General features: G+C 33.3%; 3 protein-coding genes across 4 annotated transcripts; 1 reads left to right on the top strand and 2 right to left on the bottom strand.

The window, feature by feature from the left end:
- Positions 1–46: 46 nt before the first annotated feature.
- On the bottom strand, positions 47–4146 carry AAT (aspartate aminotransferase). The gene is made up of 10 exons (XM_011092164.3): positions 3793–4146; positions 3000–3237; positions 2788–2881; positions 2615–2718; positions 1883–2131; positions 1668–1781; positions 1438–1521; positions 816–986; positions 575–688; positions 47–398 (listed from the first exon to the last, which is right to left on the bottom strand). Exons 1-10 carry the CDS (start codon positions 3927–3929, stop codon positions 258–260), a joined length of 1446 nt encoding a protein of 481 aa, XP_011090466.1. The 5' UTR covers positions 3930–4146; the 3' UTR covers positions 47–257.
- Positions 4147–9090: 4944 nt separating this feature from the next.
- Positions 9091–13074, bottom strand: LOC105171136 (Tetratricopeptide repeat (TPR)-like superfamily protein). Of its 2 annotated transcripts, none has more exons than XM_011092161.3 (2): positions 11836–13074; positions 9091–9502 (listed from the first exon to the last, which is right to left on the bottom strand). In XM_011092161.3, exon 1 carries the CDS (start codon positions 13001–13003, stop codon positions 11855–11857), a length of 1149 nt encoding a protein of 382 aa, XP_011090463.2. In that variant the 5' UTR covers positions 13004–13074; the 3' UTR covers positions 9091–9502; positions 11836–11854. The 2 variants fall into 2 exon arrangements, with proteins under 2 accessions (XP_011090463.2, XP_011090464.2); XM_011092162.3 differs by having other exon boundaries at positions 11854–13074.
- Positions 13075–15811: 2737 nt separating this feature from the next.
- LOC148786863 (agamous-like MADS-box protein AGL104) lies at positions 15812–16576 on the top strand. Its single transcript, XM_088884470.1, has 4 exons — positions 15812–15993; positions 16113–16166; positions 16284–16302; positions 16499–16576. The coding sequence occupies exons 1-4, from the start codon at positions 15812–15814 to the stop codon at positions 16574–16576; spliced, it is 333 nt and encodes a 110-aa protein (XP_088740596.1).
- Positions 16577–25819: the final 9243 nt, after the last annotated feature.

Genomic DNA, 25819 nt, shown 5'->3' with positions numbered 1-25819 from the left:
GTATATATGTGTTGGGTGCGTGAGTAAAACAAAAACACACCACAGCTCCAACAGAAGTTTAATGAACAATAGAACTTTGTTTGAAGTTACAACGTAGTATTTGAATGCATTCACCAAACTCTCAATGCAACCACAGATTTATTCTTGACACAGACAAATCAAACAGCTAGCGCATCCGGCTGATGTATGTTTCTTACAACCGAAGTAAATTTCATACATTGTCAACAAATTCTTCTGCAAATGTGAATTTTATCCGACTAAACAGCAACGGCAGGCTGAAGGGAAACAAGTGCTCCCTTGATTCTTTCCACGGCTGCCTGAAGAGTGGTGAGGGACTCTGCATAGGAGATGCGGATGCAGGTATCGTCTCCAAAAGCATCTCCAGGAACAAGAGCAACCTATGAGCAACCGATAATCAGTACCAAGAATGAGACCACGGAAGTTTCATCTTATTACAGTTATCCTACCAAGAATGAGGTCATACAAGGTTTCATCTTATTACAATTACCATACCAAGAATGAGATCATCATGAAGAGAAGATACGATCGAAGTCATCAAAGGTAGATTTCTTACTTGTGCCATGTCAAGCAAATATCGGCAGAGGGACTCTGATCCACTGATTACACCAAATCCATCGACTTTCGAGCCATAGTAAGAACTGAAATCAAGAAAAAGATAGAATGCACCCTGCAAGAGGACTCTCAAAAAGTTCAGAAATTAGGCTCCGAGAGCGAAAGATGCATACCAACGTTGTCTCTACTCTATCCCACAATAGGTCTAGCAAGGATTTCAGTGAAATAAGTTATGACAATACCTGGGGCTCCGAGATTTTAACACCAGGCAATTCTCCAAAGCTGTTGACCAAAAAATCTCGCCTCTCACGGAATGCTTTAACCATAGTTGCGACTGCTTCTCCGCCTGCGTAGCCCAATCCTAAAGCTGCAACAGCTGCCTTTTGAGATATACTGCTGGCACCTGAAGTGGACTGTCACAACAAAATAGTGAAATAAACTCACCAATTTACGAAGAAATCACTAACACAGACATAGAAATATGCTTGGAGTCTAACCACAACAATTCCTAATACATTACATGGGCAAACGAACTCATTTTAGTTTCCATATTGGAATAACGGGTCCTTTCATTTCAAACGTCAAAGTTTCGTTCAAGTATATAACAAACTTCGAAACAAGTTTCAGACTGATGCCAGTACATGCAAAAATTTTAAAACCCGCTCTTCTGTCAAATAGGGTGGTGGAGCTTTACGGACTCTGTGGGTGATTTCTTTAGATGCAAAAGATTCAACTATTACATTTTTCTGTTTAACAAGTGTGTGTGATGAAAAGTACATCACCGCAAAAAAATATTAGACAAAGTAGCACTTGACTTGTAGTAAGAGTTGTAAAGAATGTTCAATATTCTAGGTATTCACACACCTGACTTTGGATCTTCCCGCATGCAGCAACAAAGTGCTTCGGACCAGCAAGATACCCAAGTCTCCAACCAGTCATGGCAAAGGCCTAGCAAATTAAGTTATAATTAAGTCAGAGCTCTTAAATGTCTTGACATGACTGCAACATTCTTTAAAAGAAGAAAGCCTATAGATGCAAGAAAAGAGAGAGAGTTATCCTGGACAATCCTTTATGGCATACGAGTTTACATTTACCTTTGAAAAGCCATTTACAGTCAAAGTTCGATCCCACATGCCCGGTAAAGATGCAAAGCTTGTGTGAGTTGCTGGGGCATATATGATATGCTCATAAATTTCATCAGACAGCACCTGGGACACAAATAGAAGAATTGAGAGCTTGAAAATAAAGCCAAATTTGGCGTCTAAATACAGGTCAATTCCTAATGTATGCTTAGAGATGGAAAAAGTACAAGAAGTCTGGGATGCCTAGCCACAATGTCAGCAATCTGTTCAAGCAGTTTACGGGGGTAAACAGATCCTGTTGGGTTCGAAGGAGAGCAAAGAATCAGCAGCCTTGACTTCTCGGTCAGTTTGGATTCCAAAAGCTTTGGATCTAAAAGAAAATTTTCAGATATGCGTGTAGGAAGAATCACAGGGGTTGCATCAGCCAACCTTGCCATTTCTGGGTAACTCACCCAAAATGGAGCTGGAATTATCACCTGCAGAAGTGATGCGCGATTGTAAGCTGGCCGTTGAAAGCATATAAAATTTATACTTTTTAAGTGCACAACATTCGTCAAGGTTATATCTAGAGAATCTCGCTGTATCTGACATCTTGAAGAACAATAATCAATTGTGTATGTATTTCCGATTTCTTTATTTTCTTCTTCACTAAAGCTGAAAACCCCATAAGGTGATTTTCTTCCCCCATCCCTACCAACCCCAAATATAAATACCAAAGTAGCAAAATCCTCTAAAGTGCATGGCCCAAATTAATACCATTCTTCGATTCACAGCATTTCAAGTTAGAACATGATAAAAAATTTCAACAAGTAAAAATCCTGCTTCATCTTCTACAACAACTGAAATGGAGAATATAAACTTCCCATTGCAAAATAGCAACACGGATAGATTTACCATTTACTTTGTATACTGAAATTAATAGAATTAAATGGGAAACTCTCAGCAAGTTAAATATATACCTCATCTCCAGGAGAACAAACTGCAAGAACTGCCTGGAGAATACTCTGTTTTGCCCCATTACTAACCAAAATCTGGTCAGGTGTATAAGATATCCCGTTCTCCTCTGTTATTAAAGAAATTAAGATTGCGCTCTCAAGATACTAGATGAACTCAACAAGTATCACAGGAGTACCTTTTAACTTGTGACAAATAGCTGTACGGAGTTCCAGGGTGCCTGCATTAGGCGTGTACCTTGTGTATCCTTCACGAATTGCATTAATTCCAGCCTAAATTGGAAAATGAACCACAAAGAGAAAAGTACAATATATTTGTTAGAACACAACACTATTTCAAACCATATCAGAAAGAGAAGAAAAATCACATTATGAGCATTTAGGAATTTACCTCGGCAATTGCTGCTGGAGTATCAAAATCGGGTTCTCCAGCTGCTAATCTGATAACAGGCACACCAGCTTGTGCAAGTGCAGTAGCCTGGTCTGTTATAGCCACCGTCTTTGACGGCTTCACTGAATTCACTCTAGGGCTCAGTGAGATATCAACCTCCATTGTGTGTGAGTTGATCTCTGCTCTCACTACTGCACTAACTCTCTGCAAATGCAGTTGTCTTGTTGTATGTAGCGATCTATATGGAAATACAAATGAATTCCAATTAATAACCATAGAAGACATCAATATAGGACTATCGCAAACATTTTCATCACAAATTTTCTACATTTATAAAGACTTGTTGGTGAGTCCATTCACATCCAAAATGAGAAAACTACAACCTCAAACATTCACAACTCTTTTATTTACCTAACCAAATCTAACATTTATAATCCAACATATTTTGTCAAGAAATGAACTTTCTTCATGAAAACGAACTGGCGGAGCGCAGTAAGCTGGAACACAATAATGGGTTTCCAGAATTACATTATCTTAAGATCCCAGAGCATGTCTAAACAGTTGAATGAATGCTTCACAAACAAATTAACAGATCACATACATGTAAATTCCCAGGCTAAAATCCCGTAAAACCCATTAATATAACAAAGCAAAGACACAAAAATTAAGCTCATTTCCAACAACAGGCTGCCAAACCCAAGCGAGAAAATCAAAGCCCATTAACGTGCCACCCCAACAAACAGAGAAGAACCCATCATAAACAGACAAACAAGAAGCCAAAAAAGTAGCTTACTTAATAGAGCAAGGCTGTAATTGAGAAGAGAAGGAGAGTGATGAAGAACTCAATGAATCTGACTGGGGCTTAAGCTGAATCCGAGCGGAGGCAACGCTTGATGTGGCCTGAATTGAATAGGAGGCAGCTGCTACCATTTTTTTCCTGAAAAGAACTTTGTGGGCTAGAGTTAAAAATTGGCGACTATAAAAAAATCTTGAAAATTTGGATTCCAACGTGAAATAGGAGAGATGTTCGTGTTAGTGAGTTGGGTTGGTGGGAAGAACGAGTTGTGGTAGTTGAATAGGTTGAAGTGTGACCAAAAGGTGAAGGGGAAATGGGGTTGGTGGATGACTGAATCGTTTTAAGGAAACTCACCATTACATTTTCTAGTTTGTCCTTTAAGATGTTCTTCGTTCATGGGCTATCGGCTTTTGGTTTTGTTTACATTTTTATCAGGGATAATTACATTTTTTTCTTTTGAAATTTGAGGTAATTATATGTAAATCTTTTATAGTTTGATAAATTATATTTAGCACCTTCGAAGTTTGTTTTCTTCTAATAAATAAGTTTTTCAATAGTCAAAATTCACGAAATTTGCTTATATTAATAAAAAATAATCTATATTTACATCCGATTGACTTAATACTAATTTATTACAGGTCAAATAAATATTTTTATAATCAATTTACCCTCATACCTCTTTACGCATTAATGCATGATAGGAGATATATCTTCACTGTTATAATGGTAGTTTAGTCAGAAAAAAATTATTTAATTTGCAATAAGTCAGTAATGAGTCAATTGAGGGTAAATATCAATTTTTATTTTATAATATCAACAAATTTGGTGAATTTTTACTAATATGAGACTTATTTGTTAGATGAAAGCAAATTTCAAGAGTGCTAGATATAATTTTCTAAACCACAAGAAATCTATGTGTAATTACACCAAATTTTAGGAAAGAAAAATATGATTATCCCTTTTATTATTAATTTCTAGTGTTTTTATTAAATAAAAATGCTTTATTTGTTTATATGCTAAAACTAAAAACATATTTGGATGGTAAGTTTTCAAATATAGGTTTATAAATATGAAAAATAAGGAAATTTGTTTGGATTGGATTTGTTATATAAATTTTTGTAAATATTGTATTTTAGATTTGTAGTATAATATTTCTTTTATTTTTATAAAATATAAAGATGACATGATAATATGTGTTATTACATCCTCGTTATAGCTAAAGACAAAAAGAATAATGAGGCGTGAAAGTGTATATGGAAAAATGGAATTAAATTGAAAATTTTCATTAATATTAAATATTTTTAATGGGATTGAACTAAATAAATAAACTTTCAAAATATTAAAATAACTTAAAATTGAACATGGGCATTTCAGAATAAAAGCAAAAGGCACCCAATCACACACCAAAATTTGACTTTTTGTCACATAGTCTTCTCAAATTCCAAAAAAATGGTTATACCCCCCCCCCCCTCCCTAATTGAGATGTAATGTAATTACACCTAGATCCACGTGGCTTAGAAAATTACATTTAACACTTTGAAATTTGCTTATGTATAATAAATAAGTCTCATCGTTAGTTAAAATACATAAAATTTGTTTATATTTACAAAAGAATCAGAAAAAATATCTATATTTACCTCCAATTGATTTATTACTGATTTATTGCAAATCATATGAGTCTTTTATGATCAAATTACTCTCACATGTCTTCACGTATTCATGCATTTGAGGAGGTATATCTTCACTGTTACAAGGGTAATTTAGACAAAAAAAAATTATTTGACCTGCAATAAGTCAGTAATAAATCAATCGAGGGTAAATATCAATTTATATTTAATTTTTTGGTTAATGTCAGCAAATTCAGTGAGTTTTGACTAATAGAGGGACTTATTTGTTAGTTGGAAGCAAACCTCAGGAGTGCTAGATCAAATTACTCAAACCACGAGGAGTTTTGGTGTAATTACACCATACCAGAAGAGAGGAAAGTGTAATTATCCTTTTGTTTAGCAAGAAATAATCATCAAATAATATCACGTACTTAGCATGTGCGTGCGCACGGTGTAATTTGCCATTTTTTCTCTTACCCGCCTGATAATCCATATATAGAAATAACAAAAAAGAAGTCACTACAACCCCTGTTTCCTACAGATGAACATAAATTTAATCAAAGTGAGGTTTTTAACAATGGTAGAAAGCATAAAAATCATTTTTTTTTTTGATAAATTACAATGAGCTACTATCAGATTTGATATAATTATAAATACTGCAACGTTTTTTGAAAAATTACTAATACTCCCTAATTTTGATTGTCGTCTAACAATTAGCTTAATCCATTAGTCTCCATTAGGTTTTCATTCATGCCTTGAGGTGAGCCTGATGCAGGTCACTAAGATTCGGGTCGTGACCATGGATTCCCTCCTCAAACTTCTTGTAAGTGGATTCTGAGAACAAAGAACACGTTAGGCTTGCTGGAGTGCCCCCACTTAAGGCCCTTTGATACTAAGTTAGAAAATGGGGTTGAATTCAATCTGGAAGGGCTAACAGGGTCGAAAATAGCATTAATTTCAAGTACTATAAATGTCTATGATTGGTGATATTTATAATTTATCATACTGTATGATGTGGCTCCACGTGGCAGGATCTGAATGCATGTGTCAAGTGATTCAACGGCCCAAATTTCGGGTATCTTTCTCGAGTTGGATCGGGCGGGTCGGGTTTACACGCGGATCTTGTCTTCTTTTTGCAATTTTCCTAAGTTATAGGGGTATTTCCATCTTTGTGGTCTCCAAGGTATCAGAGTCGACCCAAATGTCCTTATGGATTAAATTATAATTTTATTTATTTTTAGAAAAAAACTAAGTGAATAATTTTTATATATACATTTTTTAAAATTTTCCATTCACCTTTTTTGATTTTTTAAATTTTAAAAAAAAATACAATAAATGAAAAGTTGATAATTCCAAACTTCTATTCAAAGATTACACAATTTTATCAAATATCAAAGAGGGTTGGGATGTGCGTAATTTTTTAAACAATAAAAAATATTTGTAATTATATCAATTTTAGAGAAGCTCATTGTAATTTACTGTAGTATTTTGTATTTTCCAACCATAAAAACTTATTCTGAATTTTGCACAAACAAGATATGAGCGACTTGGATTTCCCCGAACATGGTATTAGCTATTTCCAACATGTTGGGAATGAAAATTTTCTTTTTTTTTTTTTGTTTTTATATTAATTTAATATTTAGTTTTAATTCTTGTTACATTTGAGTATGTTTGTATCAGATATTAAGAAATAATTATGTGCATTGATAAATGCACTAAGGATGGCTTAGGCCCTAGATTAGCACAATAGCCTCGGCAACCCAGGAAGGAGAAGGGTGGAGCAGGCCCACCTCAATTCTTGTTTAACTCGACAGAAAAGGCTGGATGGATCAAGCAGCTGGCCTAAACCTTAACCACCCAGGTTAGTTGGAGGCCTAGGAAGGAGATGCGGCCCAACGAGTGTCCATTAAACTGAGCGTGCTCGGACTATAACTCCCACCTTACATGGCATCCATTCAGCATCAACTCGGGTTGCAATAACACGAGGACTCTGTAGGACTCCCAGGCTCACAAGATTCTTTATCAACCAAGGACTCGATATCCCCCTCTTACCAGGGACTCGCTCTCACTCTCTCTTTTCTTTCAATTCACAAGGATATTTTGATCAGTTCACCACAAAAAAATGAAAAGATAGATGAAAAAAATTGAAAATTTGTCTACTTAGTCTACAAGAAAAGTTAGAAAATTCTCAAAAAATAAGTAAAATTTAAAAATCAACAAAAGTATTTTGATCAGTTAACCATAAAAAAAATAAAAACCTAACAAGAACTAACTGATTAGAGTAATTATTGGATGACCATTAAAATCAATAATATATTACTAATTTCTTAAATAACGAAAATACTCGCAACTATTATCAAAAGTAAAGACAACTCATAGTAATTTATTCTCATAAATTTTAATACTTCATAGAAAGCCTGGCATATATCTTTGATGTTCTATAGCAATGACAACAGATTTAAGTTCACGTCTTCAACTCCCACAAGAAAACTTGTTCGTAAGAGCAAATAATTTACATTAATCAGCTGTAAATTCGGGTAATTGCCATTATGCACCCTCAAATTAGATCTTATAGCACATTGCATCCTAAAATTTACTCTCTTTACTTTGAATGTAAAAACTAACTGTTTTGCCTTTATTGCATTTTGATTTTCACTCTTCCATCATATTGTAGAAGCCCCTCCCACAGGTCTAAATTTCTCTCTCTTTATGTTTCCATCACATATTATAAATGGTATAATAAATTCTTTTTCCATATTAATTATTTTTTAATTTTTTTCCGATCATTTTCTTTTGTTTTCTTACTTTCTTGACAGGAAAAAGGCATTGCATAGCTTTGTTTTAGAACGCAATAAAGCAATTTTTTTTTATATTACTGAAAATTTGTTTTCTGGTAACCATTTCAATGGGAATGTGTCAGGGTGCACTGTGCCAATATTTAAATTTCACTCTCAAAGGTAATAACCACTATCTCTGTACAATGTAGATTTGGTGTTCTCAAACCAGTTCATATAAAACTTTTCCCTTCAAAAATCATGTTTGGGAAACTTTTGCAATAATTTCTATTTTTGTGATATGAATAAATTATATAAAAAAATTGTAAATTAATCAGTAAGTGAAAAACTAGAAATATTTGAAATCAAAGTGAAAAGTTAAAGTTCAAGGCAGAGAGTTTATCCATATTTATAATTTTACGAATTCGTTGAGGAAGTTGTGGGAAGCTGCTTACGCCTTTTAGTTTAAACCAACTTAATTTAAACAGTTCAAAAGTAAATTTTTTAAATAAAAGAATACTCATTTCATCATAAGAAGTCTAATGAGGAAGAGGCAAAAGAGATATTGACTACATCTATTTGATTATCCAATCCACAAGAACATAGGTTGATGTTGAAAATTCACATTAGTTTTCTGTTGGTAAACATTGTCAAACATGGATGCAAAAATACAACTACAACTAGGACTCTGCAAGGCACTTACAGATATTGGAAAACTTGCTAAACAATGAGAGGAAAAGACAAGTCCAGTCAGGCATGAAATCAAAGAAAAGGTATCCACTTGATCAGAAATAATAAGCTCAAAGGCAATACATTATTTGTAAGCAAATGCTATTTGTGATGAAGATTACAGTATTCAGTGCCCAAAACAGCATCCAAACTTTGCAAATAACGGCATGCATGAGGAAATACAGTTGCTACAGAAAGGAAAGTTTCATGCTGTTCATTTGCATCCTTATACATATGGGTTGTGAATTACAGAATCATAAAATATGACGATGTTGTGTAGTGAACTGCTGAGATCACGATATATGATCTAATTGTCTACCAGGAAAACTGGCAATGATTTTCCATTTAAGAAATGTATAACAAAGTACATATTACAGAAGAACATACCAAGACGACACTTCATAACCCCAAACCGACACCTTGTCTTTTACACTCTGGTCTGGCAAGATAGGTAAGGACCTGTTGTTTCATCCTATCATGTTGCCAACACTTGTCTCCAAATCAAGCCCCTTAAGAGAAAGAACCAGAACACTGTAATCTCTGAAAGATGCTATCGCGTTTTCCAGTCCAGCAACAGATGAGAACAAGCAACTCTACCTACATCATTGTCCCCCAAAAATTGTTAAATCTCGCGAACAAGAATGTATAGAATTGGAAACACCATAAAACTAATTTCAATCTGGTTGCAAAATACTGTTCTTTAATCTACAAATGTAACATATATCAACTCTCACAGGTTAACAAATTCACAACTGGTAATATACACACCAGAAACTTCTCAATAGACACGTACCTGAAGTCTCTACTACCATGGACTTCAATAGATTCAAATAAACCAGCATAGGGCATTACACTATTATCATTAATAAGAATCAATCAGAATGAAATCCACTAGGGATAATGAAGTGCTTCTTGAACATAATAGCACAAACATAAAAACCATTTTTCCAAGCTTGACCAAGTTGTACATTAAATTGACTGGGCCAGTAATGTCATATCATAAGGTCATTGAATTGGTGATTTCTATATAATTTTTTCTAGTCAATATCGACCAAACAACTGCAACAGCAAATTTCAGCTTTCAGCTTTGGGAAAAGAACAATTATATGGAGGTTGGCCATGCAACAGCCGAAATTCTGCTTAACATTGACATAAAATATAAGTCAAGCATTGAATACTTGAATTTACAACCTAGGTGGATTAAAAGTTCGACTAGGTACTGCATTACCAGTTTAGGTATCGCATTCCCAGGCTCAATGAAGTCCCTCTCTAAGCCAATGTGATTTTGCAGCTACCAATGTCCCAGCCCAAATTTCCCACTAACTGCAACATTATTTTCCTTGGCCCAAAAACTCCCATCAGCATATAAGATACACCATCACAGCTCCAGATTAGTCCTATACGTAGGAGTTAGATTCTGCTAGACTCTGGAACTCATGGGAAAGCTTTAACAGATATACAGCTGATCACTTAATGGAAAGGACTGTTTTTCAAGTGCTACTCAGTTATTCCCAGGGGTTTCTTCTTTTCTGGCTTTTGGGAAACACCATGACGCTTTCAAGATAACACAACCAATTTCCTGTGGAAAATGTTCTTGCAGTGTAATTTGAGTGAGTTGGGACTCATTGTTGGGGCTCATAAATGATACGATCAGCAGGTCAGAGCCCATATCAGTTTTGTTTGAAAGAATGGCATTGTGCACCCTGAACTTTCCCTCCCAAAACTATGTTCTATCACACATCAGAGGCAGCAAAATAACTATAAAAATGAACAGAATTGTCAAGGGTTTATCCCTCTTCTGTAGCCAGAAAAAGAACTTGAGTTTCTGCGGAAATTTTTGCCTTGCCATTTATATGCATGATAACAAGTGGTCAGAGCTGATATATATAATGCAGCCAACAGCAACTATAGAGTAATATACATTTTGTTAAAGGCATGCTACAATTGTAAATCCATATACATTCGACCCTTCAATTCATCACTCTTAGTGAAATCACCATTATAAACCTTTTATTTGGATTAACCATGAATGAGATATAGCTAAAAATATAGGGGCATTTTCTCATATACAAAACCCCTGGTGGTGATAGGTAATAGCTCTAGGAAAATTGAGAAGCCACAAACTTAGACAAACAAAGAACAGTTTGAAGAAATACGTACAAAGGCCTAAACTTCCAGGTTCTTGTATATCCTGTAGCAGTGTAGATAATGCTTATTTAACAAGCAACAGATTCATTTAGTAATTCAGGATTCCAATTGTTATATTAAATGCACCTATAATGTGCAGTATTATGACATGATGAGAAAAGGATAGTGCATGAGAAGTTCAATGCGAAAGGAAAGGAAAAAGAAAACAAAAGGCTTCAACAACTGGCAATTTTATGCACATAACCTGTGGACGAGTCAGTATTTACTGACAAATAAAAGTATTTTTATTATTAGTTTTCTTAATTGAAGCATTATGGAAGATGGCAGCCATTATTTATAACATTTTCCAACAGATGCAAAAGCATATAACTTAAATCTCCGAACTAATAACTGAAAGTAGCATAGGCATGAAAACCAATGCAATGCAGCAACAAGCATTTGCTTGTAAACCTATTTGATCCCAATAGTCATCTTGGTATTTCAGGACATTAAAACTCCCACCACAATTTCGTGCCTCAGAATTTACCAGACCATATACACTCCTTTCCTTAGTGAGTGCATTTTTATATCTTATGCAAATAAACATTTGGCTAGTGTATTTGTCCAATAAATATTCAAACTAATCCTATTATCGAAGGAGAACATGGCAAGAGAGAAAAGAGGTAGATAGGCAGCTCAAGAAATAGTTATCATCGACGACAAGAACTACTAATTTGAGCTACAAGACTTCGGTTCATGCAACAAAAAGAAAAACTGAGCATATCAATCCAGCAAACCATTACATTTTAAAACACTTGCACCTCATATCCTGGTACACGAACTATCAAAGTCATCTGGAGCCACTCTCGCAATCCAAGTGCTGAGAGTCTTCTTTATATCTGCATGGTTTACATGTGCCAACTCATACATACTGCACAAATTCACCACAATTGTCTCATTCAGCGCCACAGTCGGGACCCTCTCCAATGCACTCTCCAACACCTTAATCGAATCCGACAAATCCCGCAAATACATCAAACATAGAGCTTTATTGTTAATAGCCACTACATCCGATCCATCCCTCTCTATACACTCCTCATATTCCCTCACAGCCGAGACATAATCCTTCGCAACCAAATACTTCAATGCCTTGTTCCTACTCACCAAATTCTTCAACTCCACATTCTCACTATCACTCCCCATCACCATTTTCTCAACCACTTCAAAACTCCGCTTTGCCCCATCCAAATCACCATATTGCATTTGCACGTACCCCAATTTCGACACAAGTAAAGGATCCTCATTTTTGCTTATCTCCGCCCTCAACAAAGACAGACATACCTTGAACTCCTTCTGGCTCAAATGATGACTTATAATCGTATTGACTACAAATTCCTCACGCTTCTTCCAAAGGGTTAATGAAACTTCACTGGTTGAATCACGATTTCGGGGCAACTTCTTATCGCGGATGAAATGCAGGAGAGTATATAGGCGATCGAGGGCTAATTGGCGGTCACCTAGGGTAAAAGGCAAATGAGCGTGCAACCAACGGAGCGCGAAAGGGACCATGGATCCGGATTCGTGATTCCGGTAATGATCCGGATACGACTCGTACAAATATTGCTTGGAATCAAGATCGTCGTCTAGAGTTCGGAGCTCTTGCTGGGCGTCGGAGTAGCGGCGGAGCTTGACGAGGGAGAGGAGGTTGAAAGTGAGGTAAATTAGGTGCTCGTGGGGCTTGGAGAGGAGGGAGAGTGAGCGTGAACGCGCCACCTTGTCAACGATGGTCCGCCACGCACCGCGACAAGCGAGGTCCTGCAGGGTGGAGAGGTCGTGGCAGTAAGAGTTCATGGATGCGTAGGGGCTCGTAAGTGGGTCATCCGCCACATTGGCCGCGGCGGTGACTGCTGTCGGAGAAGACTCCGGTGGTGGTGGTGGTGGTGGTGGTGGTGGTGGCGGTGGCGCATCCATGGCCTAGTAAAGCTATTGCACTCCGTTAGTCGTTGAATACAAAGTATACCGCGACTCCTTTTCTGGGTGCTAAAAGATTATGTCCCCGGCGGCCCGCTTCCTTATTATTGGACCTATAATTCTATTGGGCTTATTAATTCTAAACTTGATGGGCCTTTTCAAAATAAATAGAGTATAAATAATTCAAAAAAGAATTATGAAAAATATTTTTTTAAAATTTTATTTATGCACATTTTATTAAATAAGTTTGAATTTAATTGTATAAAAATAATATATTTAAAATTCCTTACAAAAGGTTACAAGCAATTTATAAAATATCTATCATTATTTATTCACTACTTAATGAAAGAAAATTTTTGAATTAATAAAAATAATTAATATTACCTTTTTTTTACCATGCATACATAATTATTTCCCAATACTAAATACAAAAGTACTCAATTTTCTAATAACAATTAAAACTAAATATTAAACTAATAGAAGAAAAAAAACTAAAAAAGAGGAAAAAAAATAACCATATATATCACTAGACCCGTATTTAAGAGAATAAGAATTTCGATAGGAATAAGTATTCTAGATACCGATCAAAGACGTAGGAAATGAACTTGGCAATGTTCATATCATTTTTTCACTCCATTTTACATACCAATCACACCCTAATAAAGTGCTTGTTTATTCTACGATTGAGTAGGTCATTTTGAGTTTCGAGTATAAATATAATTTTTTCCATCGTTCGACCCGTTCCACATTAGTATGCTCGTTAAAAAATCACACGTTGATATATATTACAATATGTAACTTTCGATCCCACTATAATGATTCTTCATCTAATCACCAAATATGCTGGGAAAAGTATTATTTTAGTTCGTTAAGTATGCTTAATTTTAATTTTAATCCGATAACTATATCCATTTTTGTTTAGGTTCAGTAACTTACGAAATTGCTTACTTTTAGTCATCTGGCAGATATTCGAATAATTTTACCCCTATAAGTGCATATGGACTACAACTGCCTTTCAAAAGTTGCATAGGGTAAAATTGTCCGAAAATCTGCTAGAGGACTAAAAGTAAACAATTTCGTAAGTTACTGGACCTAAACAAAAATGGACATAGTTATCGGACTAAAATTAAAATTAGGCATACTTAGCGGACTAAAATAATATTTTTCCCCAAATATGCCTGTAAATATTTTTTTTCATTATTCATTGACCAGATTAGTTTTGATATTTAGCTACAATCCGTATTTGTATAATCAATTATGAAATTATGAATTCCAACAGCATAATTATTATTTTCAAAATTAATTATTTCAAAATTGATTTTTCATAATTGATTAAGCAACTCCGGACCAAACTGGATCATATACTGATAGTGGGCAGAAAATATAAAAAGAAACTGCAAGACACAAGGTTTACGTGGTTGGGAGAATTCTCTTGCATCCACGATTGCTTAAAATTGATTTCTAATAATAGTGTCTTAACAATTGCACTAAAAGATGACTACTCGTCAACCATTTATACTCCCTCTAAAGCGTGCATTATAATATCAAGGTAGGCTCCACATTTCAATAAAAAAGAGTAAATTACAACTACCTCTTCTGAAGTTTAATATAATTATGAATACCCCCACGTTGTTTGAAAAATTATGACAATATGACCTCTAAAGTCTATGCCGATATCCATGATGAATTGAAGGGATAATTACATTTATACCCCTTGATCTATTGCCTGTCTATACAAACCACCCCAATCTTTTAGATAATTATACATACACTCATCAAAATATCATTATCACTTACACAAACCACCCCTTATTTTTTTGAAAAATTACACTCGTACCCTCTAAAAATGTTAGCATCACTACAAACTACCCCTATTTTTTTAGCTATCAAGGGTAGATATGCAAAAGACATGGATGATTTGTGTAAATAAATTATAGATCGGGGTATAAATATAATTATCTCTAAATTTAATTTAGGTCTATCTCCAACACTACTTGGCCTGGGCCATAGTCATGACTAGGGCTTCAAATAATTTCGTCCTATTTTTTTTTTTCTTTCAAACTTTACAAATGGATAATATAACAAACCATGTGTCACTAATAAAATTATAATGACATTCTATCCCAAGAGCTATAGAATCAGCAAAATGGATTTGAAAAAATTGCCTTAGTTATTGCACAAAAATTATTGTTAAAGTCATGTTTGTCAGAAGAAAGTTTAAAACTTACATAAATTATATATTTCTTTCTTATCATATATATATATATATTTGTATTTTTGTGTATTTTTTTTTGCACTTAAATCATAATTAACGTGTATGCAAAAAATTAAAAATAAATAAAATTTAAATATATTTATGGTTTACAATTTGAAAATGTTTGATTGTACCGACAGTTTCTCAATAGTTGTTCCAACTTGGATTACCATTTTGATATTTAAATAAAATGTTAGTATCAAATTATCGCGATAAATAAGTTGATATAGTAATTATGTGATAATTTAACCTTCACCAAACATGACTTAGATGTTTCGATGTACGTTTGCTTTGGAGTCCACATGGCAACGGTAGAAATTGGTTTTGCTTTAAGTTTATTACAAACTCAGATTCGCAGTAAGTTGATAATCAATGTTAGGGGCCTAAATAGTATGAAAAAGAATACTAATAATTTTATTGATTTCACATTAATTTACCTCATAAATCAAAATTTTCAAGGCTTATAAATAAGCCCTTTTGGTGCCACTATCTGTTCTTGTATCATTATATTTAACATCTGAAACCAATAGACAATAGCATATAGTATTACATTGATGGGTCGAAAAATCGACATGAAAAAAATAGAAGATGTAACTAAATGCCAGGTGACGTTTTCAAAGCGTCGTAGTAGTTTGATGAAAAAGGCTAATGAAATCGCAATCTGTTGTGATGTAGATGTTGCGTTTGTTGCCTTTTCACCTTCTGGGCGAGTTAGCAAGTTTTGCAACCAAAGAAGGTTGCCTTTTTACTATAAACAAATTAAAGAATTTTTGCTAACTAGAATATTCGCACGTAATATATTTAAGTTAAATGTAAACTAATTTAAAGAGCGATTTAATTTTATGTCCTTCGCAGGATTGAGGATGTGCTCCATCGTTATGTAAATCTACCTGCGGAAAGTAGATTGAAGTAAATTGAATATTTTCTCCTTAGAATTTCTTAAGTTCTTTAATCATTAAATACTTACAATTATTCTTTTGTCTATGCTTTTTAATTTTTGCTCGTGCTTGGATTGATGAAATTCAGTCACATAAGCAATGTTCAGGTATGTCCTATTATGCAGGAGTTTATTGTAGCATACTTTGGTACAAAGAATACTTTTTTGTTAAAAAAAAAGTGTTTTATTTCATGATTTCAGTCGTGAATGATACAGAGAAAGATCAAAATCGGATGAAATCCACTTATTTTGTGTTTTTTTGTTGTAATGAATACTTTATTTTGTTATATTATCTGCATGATAGAACAAATTGGAGAAGCTGCGGCATCTTGATCACATCAAGGGTGAAACTAGCAAGTTACAGTATATGGACAAACAGTAATTCTCGCCGCTCTCTCTCTGTCTCTATTCCTCTTTCTCTGTGTGTGTGTTTGTGAGTGTGTATATGTGTGTGTTCGTTCCTGCTCGCGTATTGAATTTTTTATGTGGATTGTATTTCATATAACTGATGACGCTATTTCACCTTGAATAAATCAAAATATGACCTGCACATATATTATTACACAAGTTTGCAAGAAGACATGTCACTTTTACATAAATTTACAAGATGGAAACATAAAATGTTTAAGTTCGAGTAATTAAGGTGAAAAAGACATACTAGTATTACGTCGAAACTTTTTTAGATGTTTATGTATCTTATTTGTGCTTTGTTTTTCTTTTTTATGGCTAATGTTAGATAATATTATTTTCTCAGTTGCAACGAGCGTTACATATCAACGCAAATTATATGTTTTACTTGTTAAAAATCTTAAATTTAATTGAGTATCTATGTCTAATATCTTTGAATACGCCAAAATACCATTTTTGTGTAATTACAGTAATTTATTATAAATATTTTTAAATTTATTTAGATTTAGTTCTAAATGCGTTATTGTCATCATTAAACTAGTTATAACAGATCATTTACACATAATATATTCTTCATTTTTCTCTTCTAAATGTAGGAATAATAGAAATTATTTTTTTCTTGATGCAATAAGTTTTACACATAAAATCAAATAATTTAGGAATTTAATCCAACTTGATATATACCTTAATATGTTCCCTTCTTAACCCGTTATCACTTATCATTACACTTTCAAGATGCAACAAATATATTTGAATATTTTCTTTTGCTGAATAATGATCAGATTGTCATACTTTCATCCTAAAAAGATACATCAGGGAAAAGTATTATATTAGTCCGTTAAGTATGTCTAATTTTAATTTTAGTCCGATAACTATGTCCATTTTTGTTTAGGTCCAGTAACTTATGAAATTGCTTACTTTTAGTCATCTGGAAGATTTTCGGACAATTTTACCCCTATGCAACTTTTGAAAGGCAGTTTTAGTTCATATGCACTCATAGGGGTAAAATTGTCCGAAAATCTGTCAGAGGACTAAAAGTAAGCAATTTCGTAAGTTACGGACCTAAACAAAAATGGACATAGTTATCGGACTAAAATTAAAATTTGACATACTTAGCGGACTAAAATAATATTTTTCCCAGATACATCATAGTGGCGAAGATTTAGTGTTTTAGTCAATTATCATTGATAAAACCATTATTATGAATGATTGTCCATTCATATTACTCTTTACTACCCAATTTTATGTGAAGGAAAATGCTCCCACTTTTCATTTTATACATAAAAATTCATTGTACTTATACGCATATATTTAAATACTCAAGATCTTTTTTATCTCATTTGGGGTTTTGTCATAAATTGCCGTATCGTCTATGAGCACTTAAGGTTGTAGAAATGTAATACAAATACAAGGTAGTCTTGAAAATTGCCATTATTTTCTTTTCCACCTACCTAAATAGGGTACTTTAGAGTTAGTGATGAATCAAAAAAGTTTAATTGATACAAAGATAATTGTAATTTGATTGAAAATGTATATATAAATAGGGAAAAGTATTATTTTAATCCGCTAAGTATGCCTAATTTTAATTTTAGTGCGATAACTATGTCCATTTTTGTTTAGGTCCAATAACTTAGGAAATTGCTTACTTTTAGTCCTCTGACAGATTTTCGGTCAATTTTACCTCTATGCAACTTTTGAAATGCAGTTTTAGTCCATATGCACTCATAGGGGTAAAATTGTCCGAAAATCTGCCAAAGGACTAAAAGTAAGCAATTTCGTAAGTTATGGACCTAAACAAAAATGGACATACTTATCGGACTAAAATTAAAATTAAGCATACTTAGCGGACTAAAATAATACTTTTCCCATATAAATATAATACAATGCATGTATGCTTGTACATCACTTTTCAAGAAAACGTCCCTTTGCCCTTCGGTTAACTTTTCTCCTTGCTTATCTTTTCTTGCAAGAATTCATTGCAACACAATATGACCATTTCAACATAAAAACATTGCCATCTAAGTTCTTTTTTTGGTTAACTTACCATCTCAACTTTGCGATATTTGCATTTTGCCATATATGATCATTTGTCAATTGATTTTTTTGTCCAAAAATATCATATGCACTAAAATGTGATATTGAAGGGTAATGTATGGGTAAAATATCACATGAGTGAATTATGTGACGTTTTTTCCAACAAAAAAATTAATCGAAAAATGATCATATATGGCAAATTTGCAAAATTGAGATGAAAATTGGCACAAAAAAATAGTTGATAAAATATAAAAACGAGCCTAGTTTGGGTGGCGCGATGTAATGTACCCTAAATAAATTTCCACCACTGCACACTTAGAAACTCTTCAAACAACATTACTTTTTATGCTTGATATTCCTATGGTTATATAAGAGGTCAAAATCAGAATGTCTATTCCATGGAATCTTATGGCCATCATGTATTTGTTCTTCTTTAAACATAAAGAAATCAAAATTTACATGAAAAATTATACTTTTATTTATTTAAGTGATACAAACTTAAAAGAGCCTTACATTCTATTTTTTCTCTTCATAAAAGTTTTATTTACTATTTAACTCATAGTTATCTTGTTCTCCTACTTATGTATTAGAATTTTTTAATAGAATAAAATTCTAAAGAATCTTTGCCCCTAAAATATTAGAATATTATGTGACATCTTCATTTGCTTAATTTTAATTAGGAAAAAGTATTATTTTAGTCCGCTAAGTATGTCTAATTTTAATCTTAGTCTGATAACTATGTCTATTTTTGTTTAGGTCCAATAACTTACGAAATTACTTACTTTTAGTACTCTAGTAGATTTTCGGACAATTTTACCCCTATGAGTGCATATGGACTAAAACTGCTTTTCAAAAGTTGCATAGGGGTAAAATTGTCCGAAAATCTGCCAGAGGACTAAAAGTAAGCAATTTCGTAAGTTACTGGACCTAAACAAAAATGAACATAGTTATCAGACTAAAATTAAAATTAGGCATACTTAGCGGACTAAAATAATACTTTTCCCTTTTAATTAGTACCTAACTCATATAGTTATCCATTTCTTGTACTTAACTTGTTGAGTTATAATGTTTTGATTTGTTGTTTAATTAAAATATTATATTTCTATTCTTTGATATAAAGTTGATTAGTAGTTGACGATAATAATTCAATTGTGATGCATATCGAATTCTATTACTATGTTGGGCTTCTGGGATGTATCGATACAAGAATTGAGGTACGTATACCTTTTTATTAACTAATTCTTTAAATGATATTATTAACTTTTCATTGACGAAAATTCTTATCCTTTTCATAATTTAGTTAGTTTGTTTCTTTTTATCATATTCTATCAGAATCTTGAATTACAAATTAAAAAGAGTAGTCTCGAGCTACAGATTTTGGAAGCAGATCTCCGGTAATGTTATAAAGATAGTTTAGTCGCGCTTATATATGTTCCAAACTCTTACATTGGTAGTTGTGCATTTACCTCTGGATTTCTTCTCAATGTGCAGGGATTATGAAGTAGATCCAGAGCAAGAGCCTTCCTTGCATCAATTATCTTGGTGTGAGAGAAACATAAATCACTCTCTAGAGAGAGTCATAGCCAGAAAAGTTAGTCCTGAATTTTATATAGGGAAAAGTATTATTTTAGTCCGTTAAGTATGCTTAATTTTAATTTTAGTCCGATAACTATGTCCATTTTTGCTTAGGTCCAGTAACTTACGAAATTGCTTACTTTTAGTCATCTGACAGATTTTCGGACAATTTTACCCCTATGCAACTTTTGAAAGGCAGTTTTAGTCCATATGCACTCATAGGGATAAAATTGTCCGAAAATCTGCTAGAGGACTAAAAGTAAGCAATTTCGTAAGTTACTGAACCTAAACAAAAATGAACATAGTTATAGGACTAAAATTAAAATTAGGCATACTTAGCGGACTAAAATAATACTTTTCCCTATAATATATTTAGAGAAAAAGATTAATCTTGATCTATTGTCAATCTTAACAAGCTCTAATCACATTTTTTTTTTTTGTTATTTAGAGTGTATTATTTGGTAATTTGTCAGCACCATGCATGCAATCAAGCTTCCAAGTAAGGGTAACATGTTTATATTGGAAATTTGCTTAATATAGTTATTTATGATATATTGATGTACATGGAATTTAATTAGACGGATTTGGTGGAGCTGGAGAATCAAGAGGACATCCCATTCTCCTCTAACTTCAATGAGAATGATTTCACTTCAACTACACAGAACGCCCCCCAACAAATTTTGATGCAACTTGATCCTTGGATAAGCCCATACAGGTAAATTTTATTATTATTATTATTATTATTAGGATTAAAGGCAATTTCCGTCCCCTAACTTCAAGTCATTCTCGTTTTCGTCCCCTAAATTACTAGGGTTCCATTTTGGTCTCGTTAAACTGAAAAAATCTCAATTTTGGTACAAATTTGGTCGGAAAGTTCAGCCACTCGCCGGAAAAAGTCACATGCCAGGCATGTGACTTTTTTAAATTGGAGTTTGCATTGTGATTGGCCATCCTAAAAGGCTTAAAAGCAATTTTCGTCCCCTAACTTCAGGTCATTCTCATTCAGTCCCCTAACTTCAGGCCATGTTTTCACCACATACCAATCACAATGCAAGTCTCAATTTAAAAAGTCACATGCCTGGCATGTGACTTTTTCCGGCGAGCGACTCAACTTTCCGATCAAATTTGTACCAAAATTGAGATTTTTTCAATTTTACGGGACCAAAATGAAACCTTAATAACTTAGGGGACTAAAACGAGAATGACCTGAAATTATGGGACGAAAATTGCCGTTAACCCGTCTTCTTCTTCTTCTTCTTCTTCTTGTTATTATTATTATATTGAACATTCAACTCGATTTTTTCCTTCTATTTTACATCAAGGGTTTAAGATCAAATATAAAAGTGAAAATATTATATTACCTTCGTGTTAATACAATGACATAGGCATGCTGGTTGAGTCCAAATCTATAATATATAATATACTAATTCGGACACTTTTCTGCATAGTGTCGGAGTTCGAGAGACCATATTTCAAGACTTACTCAATCACGCAAAATGTCCGCCGCATTCAAATCCAGGACCATCAAATACATCCAATCTTTCACTCTCATCAAATTTATGCAACTTTTCAACCCCACATTCTCCAGCCATCCTCGAGTCAGGAATGATGGTATCATCAGATGCTCAACTACCCTCATTCCAAATTCCAGAACAGGTATTAATACTAACTACGTTATGAAGTTGCAAGCATTTATTTTTAATTATTGTTAACAAAGAATTGATAGTTTATTACAGCAACCATTGGTGGTGGATCAAGCCTTCCTCAACATCCCCGAACAAAATAATTCTAATTCATGGAACAATTTCTCCTCGGTATGGATGTGTTGTTGTTAAGGATGATATTGAAGACGTGATACCTAACAACGAGCTCAAAATTTTTTATAGGTAACTATTTCAAATGCAATTCACAACTCCAGTCGGAGCTTATCCGCCATCCAACCTCCAAGGTAAACTTAAATGATTTTAATATAACATTCCTATCTTAACTCGAGAGATAATTAGATGTAAGGTTCTCTTCTGGTAAACATTTTTACGGCTTAAAGACAATTTTCGTCCCCTAATTTTAGGTTATTCTCGTTTTAGTCCCCTAAGTTACTAGAGTTCCATTTTGGTATCGTAAAACTGAAAAAATCTCAATTTTGGTCGGAAAGTTGAGTCACTCGTCGAAAAAAGTCACATGCCAAGCATGTGACTTTTTAAATTGAGGCTTGCATTGTGATTAGCTGAAAAAGATGATGTGGTGAAGACATGACCTGAAGTTAGGGGACTAAAACGAGAATGGCCTGAAGTTAGGGGATGAAAATTGCCTTTAAGCCTTTTAGGATGGCCAATCGCAATGCAAGCCCCAATTTAAAAAAGTCACATGCCTGGCATGTGACTTTTTTCGGCGAGTGACTTACTTTCCAACCAAATTTGTACCAAAATTGAGATTTTTTCAGTTTTACAGGACCAAAATGGAACCCTAGTAACTTTGGGGACTAAAACGAGAATGGCCTGAAGTTAGGGGACGAAAATTGCCTTTAATCCTATTTTTACTAATGTTTTGTCATAATGCTATTTGCCTTATTTGAAATGATGGCAACTATTTCATTTTAACGTATATATAATTTTTTAATCTTTCTTGTTTTTCTAATAGATTCACGTCTACTACGATGGCTACAAGTAATACTGCCGGTGTGAAAATAGCTCACCATGACAAGATAGATACTACCTTGCAGTATGCAAAATTCAACATCGGCAAAGAGATAGACCAAGTCAACATCTTGGGCAACGACAATTCTAATGAAGAAGATCCTTACAAATTTAGTTGCAAAAAGATGCGTACAAGTGAACAATCAGAGGCTCCACATCAAGTCCAGTCACAAAAAGAAGTATGCCAAGATACATTATTTGGTAATTCGAGACAAGAGGTAAATTTAGTTTTGCTAACATTTACCGTTTCTTTTTTGCCATTCACGAAGGCCTCTTAAATTAGTTGATGACCTATTTCTGGAAAATGAGAAAACCAACAATAAAAACTTTTGTTATAGACAATAAGAGCCCGTTTGGTTGTGTTTTTATTTTCATTTTCAGTTTCTAATAATTGTATTTGAGTAAAAATGCTTTCTTGGTTTCTGTACGAAAACTGATAATATGTTTGGATTAGTTATTTCCAAATATAGGTATATAGCTGTGAGAATTAAGAATATAGGTATATGTATTTTTGATGTGACAGAAATTAATTATGAGGGTTGACCAAAATGGTTGGGAGAGTAAGCAATTTTATTTGATTTGAAATAAGAAAAGACATGCTGACAATATAAGACAAGTATGACCAATCCATGTGACCTATAATTTCAAAAAATTCAAGATTAAAATAGGAATGCATTCTCAATGAAAATAACTTGACTAAACAAAATTCCAACTACCCAAATAGTGAACAGTGAAAATAATCTCATTGAAAACACAACCAAACGAGCTCTAAGTGTCTATTAGCAAATACTGCCCTTGCGAGAAAGCGTGTTTCTTATTAGTCTCTTCACTTTATGTTGATATTTTGTATTATGTTCCTGATTTCTTTGTCACATATACAGGACACTTTTGGAGACAACATATTTTGGACATCAAAGATTCAAAAGAGCAATTTATGGGAGTGGGACGACTTGCTTCTTGACGAAAACTTTAACTTGGGAGATTTTTCTAAGTAACAAGGAAAAAGATGAAGATCTTATTTTTGTTTTTTCATCATTATAGTTTAAAGACAACTCTCTAAAGTCAACTTTATGTAATAGAGATTGCAATATACTTTTCATTTTTGCTTGAAGAATACACATATCCAACTTTATTAATCTGATATGTGTGATACTATAAAATGGTATCATGGCATATAGCCAGCACAATTTTATTTTATCGCGAGCCAATGAAAGTTCAAATTAATGGTATGGATATGTTCGTCTTGAGGAGAGGATTTCAATGGTATAAGCCATGGTCGGAAATTCTTTCAGACGACGACTGAATCATAGAAAGAAGATTCGGAAAGAAATATATAGTATATATAATATATATACGATATATATAATGTATATATAAATAAATATAAATAAAAATATATTTAAATTATTTAAAATTTGGATCGTTTATTTTTTACATTCAAATATCAATGGTTGTTATAAAAAGGGTATAACGGTCAATTTAGCAAAAATTTAACGCCGTTAGAATTCATCTAACGGAATGGGAGAATATGCAACAATTTGAGAAATATAGGGGTTTTTTTGCCTATTCTTTTAACACAGGAGGTTTTTAGCTAAATTTTGAAAACACAGGGGGTTTTATGCAATTTTCCCTCATATTTATGTTAAATATCTCAAAGACAAGAGTAGTTAAATATCTTCATATTATTTTCTTGATTTGTGTGAGTTATGAAGTTCGAAATGTAAAACAATTAATCTTTAATTGGACAATAATCTCATTTTAAATGTTGTAGTAAAAATTTATCACCATAGTAATATTTTTTTAATTGATAAGAATTCTTTTTATCATTTATTTATAACTATTTGATATTGGATATACACTTCTTCACATAAGTAATTTTCTCATTCAATTAATATTTTCTGGTCAAGATATTATTAATTTATTTTATTATAAATCCTAATATTTTTATTCTGTTGCCCTTAGTTTTAGATATTGGAAAAAGCTCAGGTAGAAGTACATTTTACTTATAATAATCATTCTAAAACAATATAAAACACCACAAATTATTAGTCTTAGGCCTCGTTACTTTTCTATATGAGTATAACGGGTGTATATTAGAATTCATATTGACTTATGTAGGAAAAAGTATTATTTTAATCCGCTAAGTATGTCTAATTTTAATTTTAATCCGATAACTATGTCCATTTTTGTTTAGGTCCAGTAACTTAGAAAATTGCTTACTTTTAGTCATCTGACAGATTTTCAGACAATTTTACCCCTATGAGTGCATATGGACTAAACTGCCTTTTAAAATATACATTAGAGTTTTACAAGTTTAGTTTACATTGTCTTCATTTTAACAACAAAACTAACACTAACACAAAAAGAACACTGCTAACACCAATCCAAAAACTGACATTGCTAGCAAATGTTTATTCTTTGATGTTAACACCAATAGATCCACCAGTCTGCAAGTTTGACACTAATTCCCCACCATCGTTCGAATCGCACTGTTCATCGAAGCCACAAAAAAAATTCTTTGCCATTGTGTACTTCAGCATAAAATTTTAGAGGAAACACAATAGGTGCCCATGTAGCTCTTCCGTGCTCCAACCAACGAAAAAATCTACAAACTTGATATCTGCAACAATAATGTAATTTACCTTTCTAAGGATTTGTTTGTGACTCGACTACTCTAATTTTGGCCTTCAAATTGCACCCACATAAAGCCGTAGTTGGAAATCTCAGATCTAGTGATTGTGTATTTTGTCTTGATTTGCTTTTTCAAAATGAGGAAGATGACCTTGACATTTTCTCTGTTTTTGGAGAAAAAACCGTGAGAAACAAGTGGAAGAAGGAGAAATTGCAATAATAGATGAGCAAGGTGCTGCACTTTTATTTGGGGAAAAACACAGAGGGGTAATTTGCTCTTTATC

This window comes from Sesamum indicum, linkage group LG9 (genome assembly GCF_026168435.1).
Source record: "Sesamum indicum cultivar Baizhima isolate 11 linkage group LG9, ASM2616843v1, whole genome shotgun sequence".
In the NCBI taxonomy this organism is placed as follows: Eukaryota; Viridiplantae; Streptophyta; class Magnoliopsida; order Lamiales; family Pedaliaceae; genus Sesamum; species Sesamum indicum.
This window is presented reverse-complemented; position numbering and strand designations above follow the sequence as displayed.

Bases quoted from the DNA above. Each gene is read 5' to 3' on its own strand.
- LOC105171136 (XM_011092161.3), bottom strand. From the start codon at position 13,003: ATGGATGCGCCACCGCCACCACCACCACCACCACCACCACCACCACCG.
- LOC148786863 (XM_088884470.1), top strand. From the start codon at position 15,812: ATGGGTCGAAAAATCGACATGAAAAAAATAGAAGATGTAACTAAATGC. The intron at 15,994-16,112 runs GTTGCCTTTTTA...TGTCCTTCGCAG, and splicing joins AAGTTTTGCAACCAAAGAAG to GATTGAGGATGTGCTCCATC.
- AAT (XM_011092164.3), bottom strand. From the start codon at position 3,929: ATGGTAGCAGCTGCCTCCTATTCAATTCAGGCCACATCAAGCGTTGCC. The intron at 3,238-3,792 runs GTAAGCTACTTT...ATTTCCATATAG, and splicing joins TTACAGCCTTGCTCTATTAA to ATCGCTACATACAACAAGAC. The intron at 1,782-1,882 runs GTACTTTTTCCA...TTTGTGTCCCAG, and splicing joins CTAGGCATCCCAGACTTCTT to GTGCTGTCTGATGAAATTTA.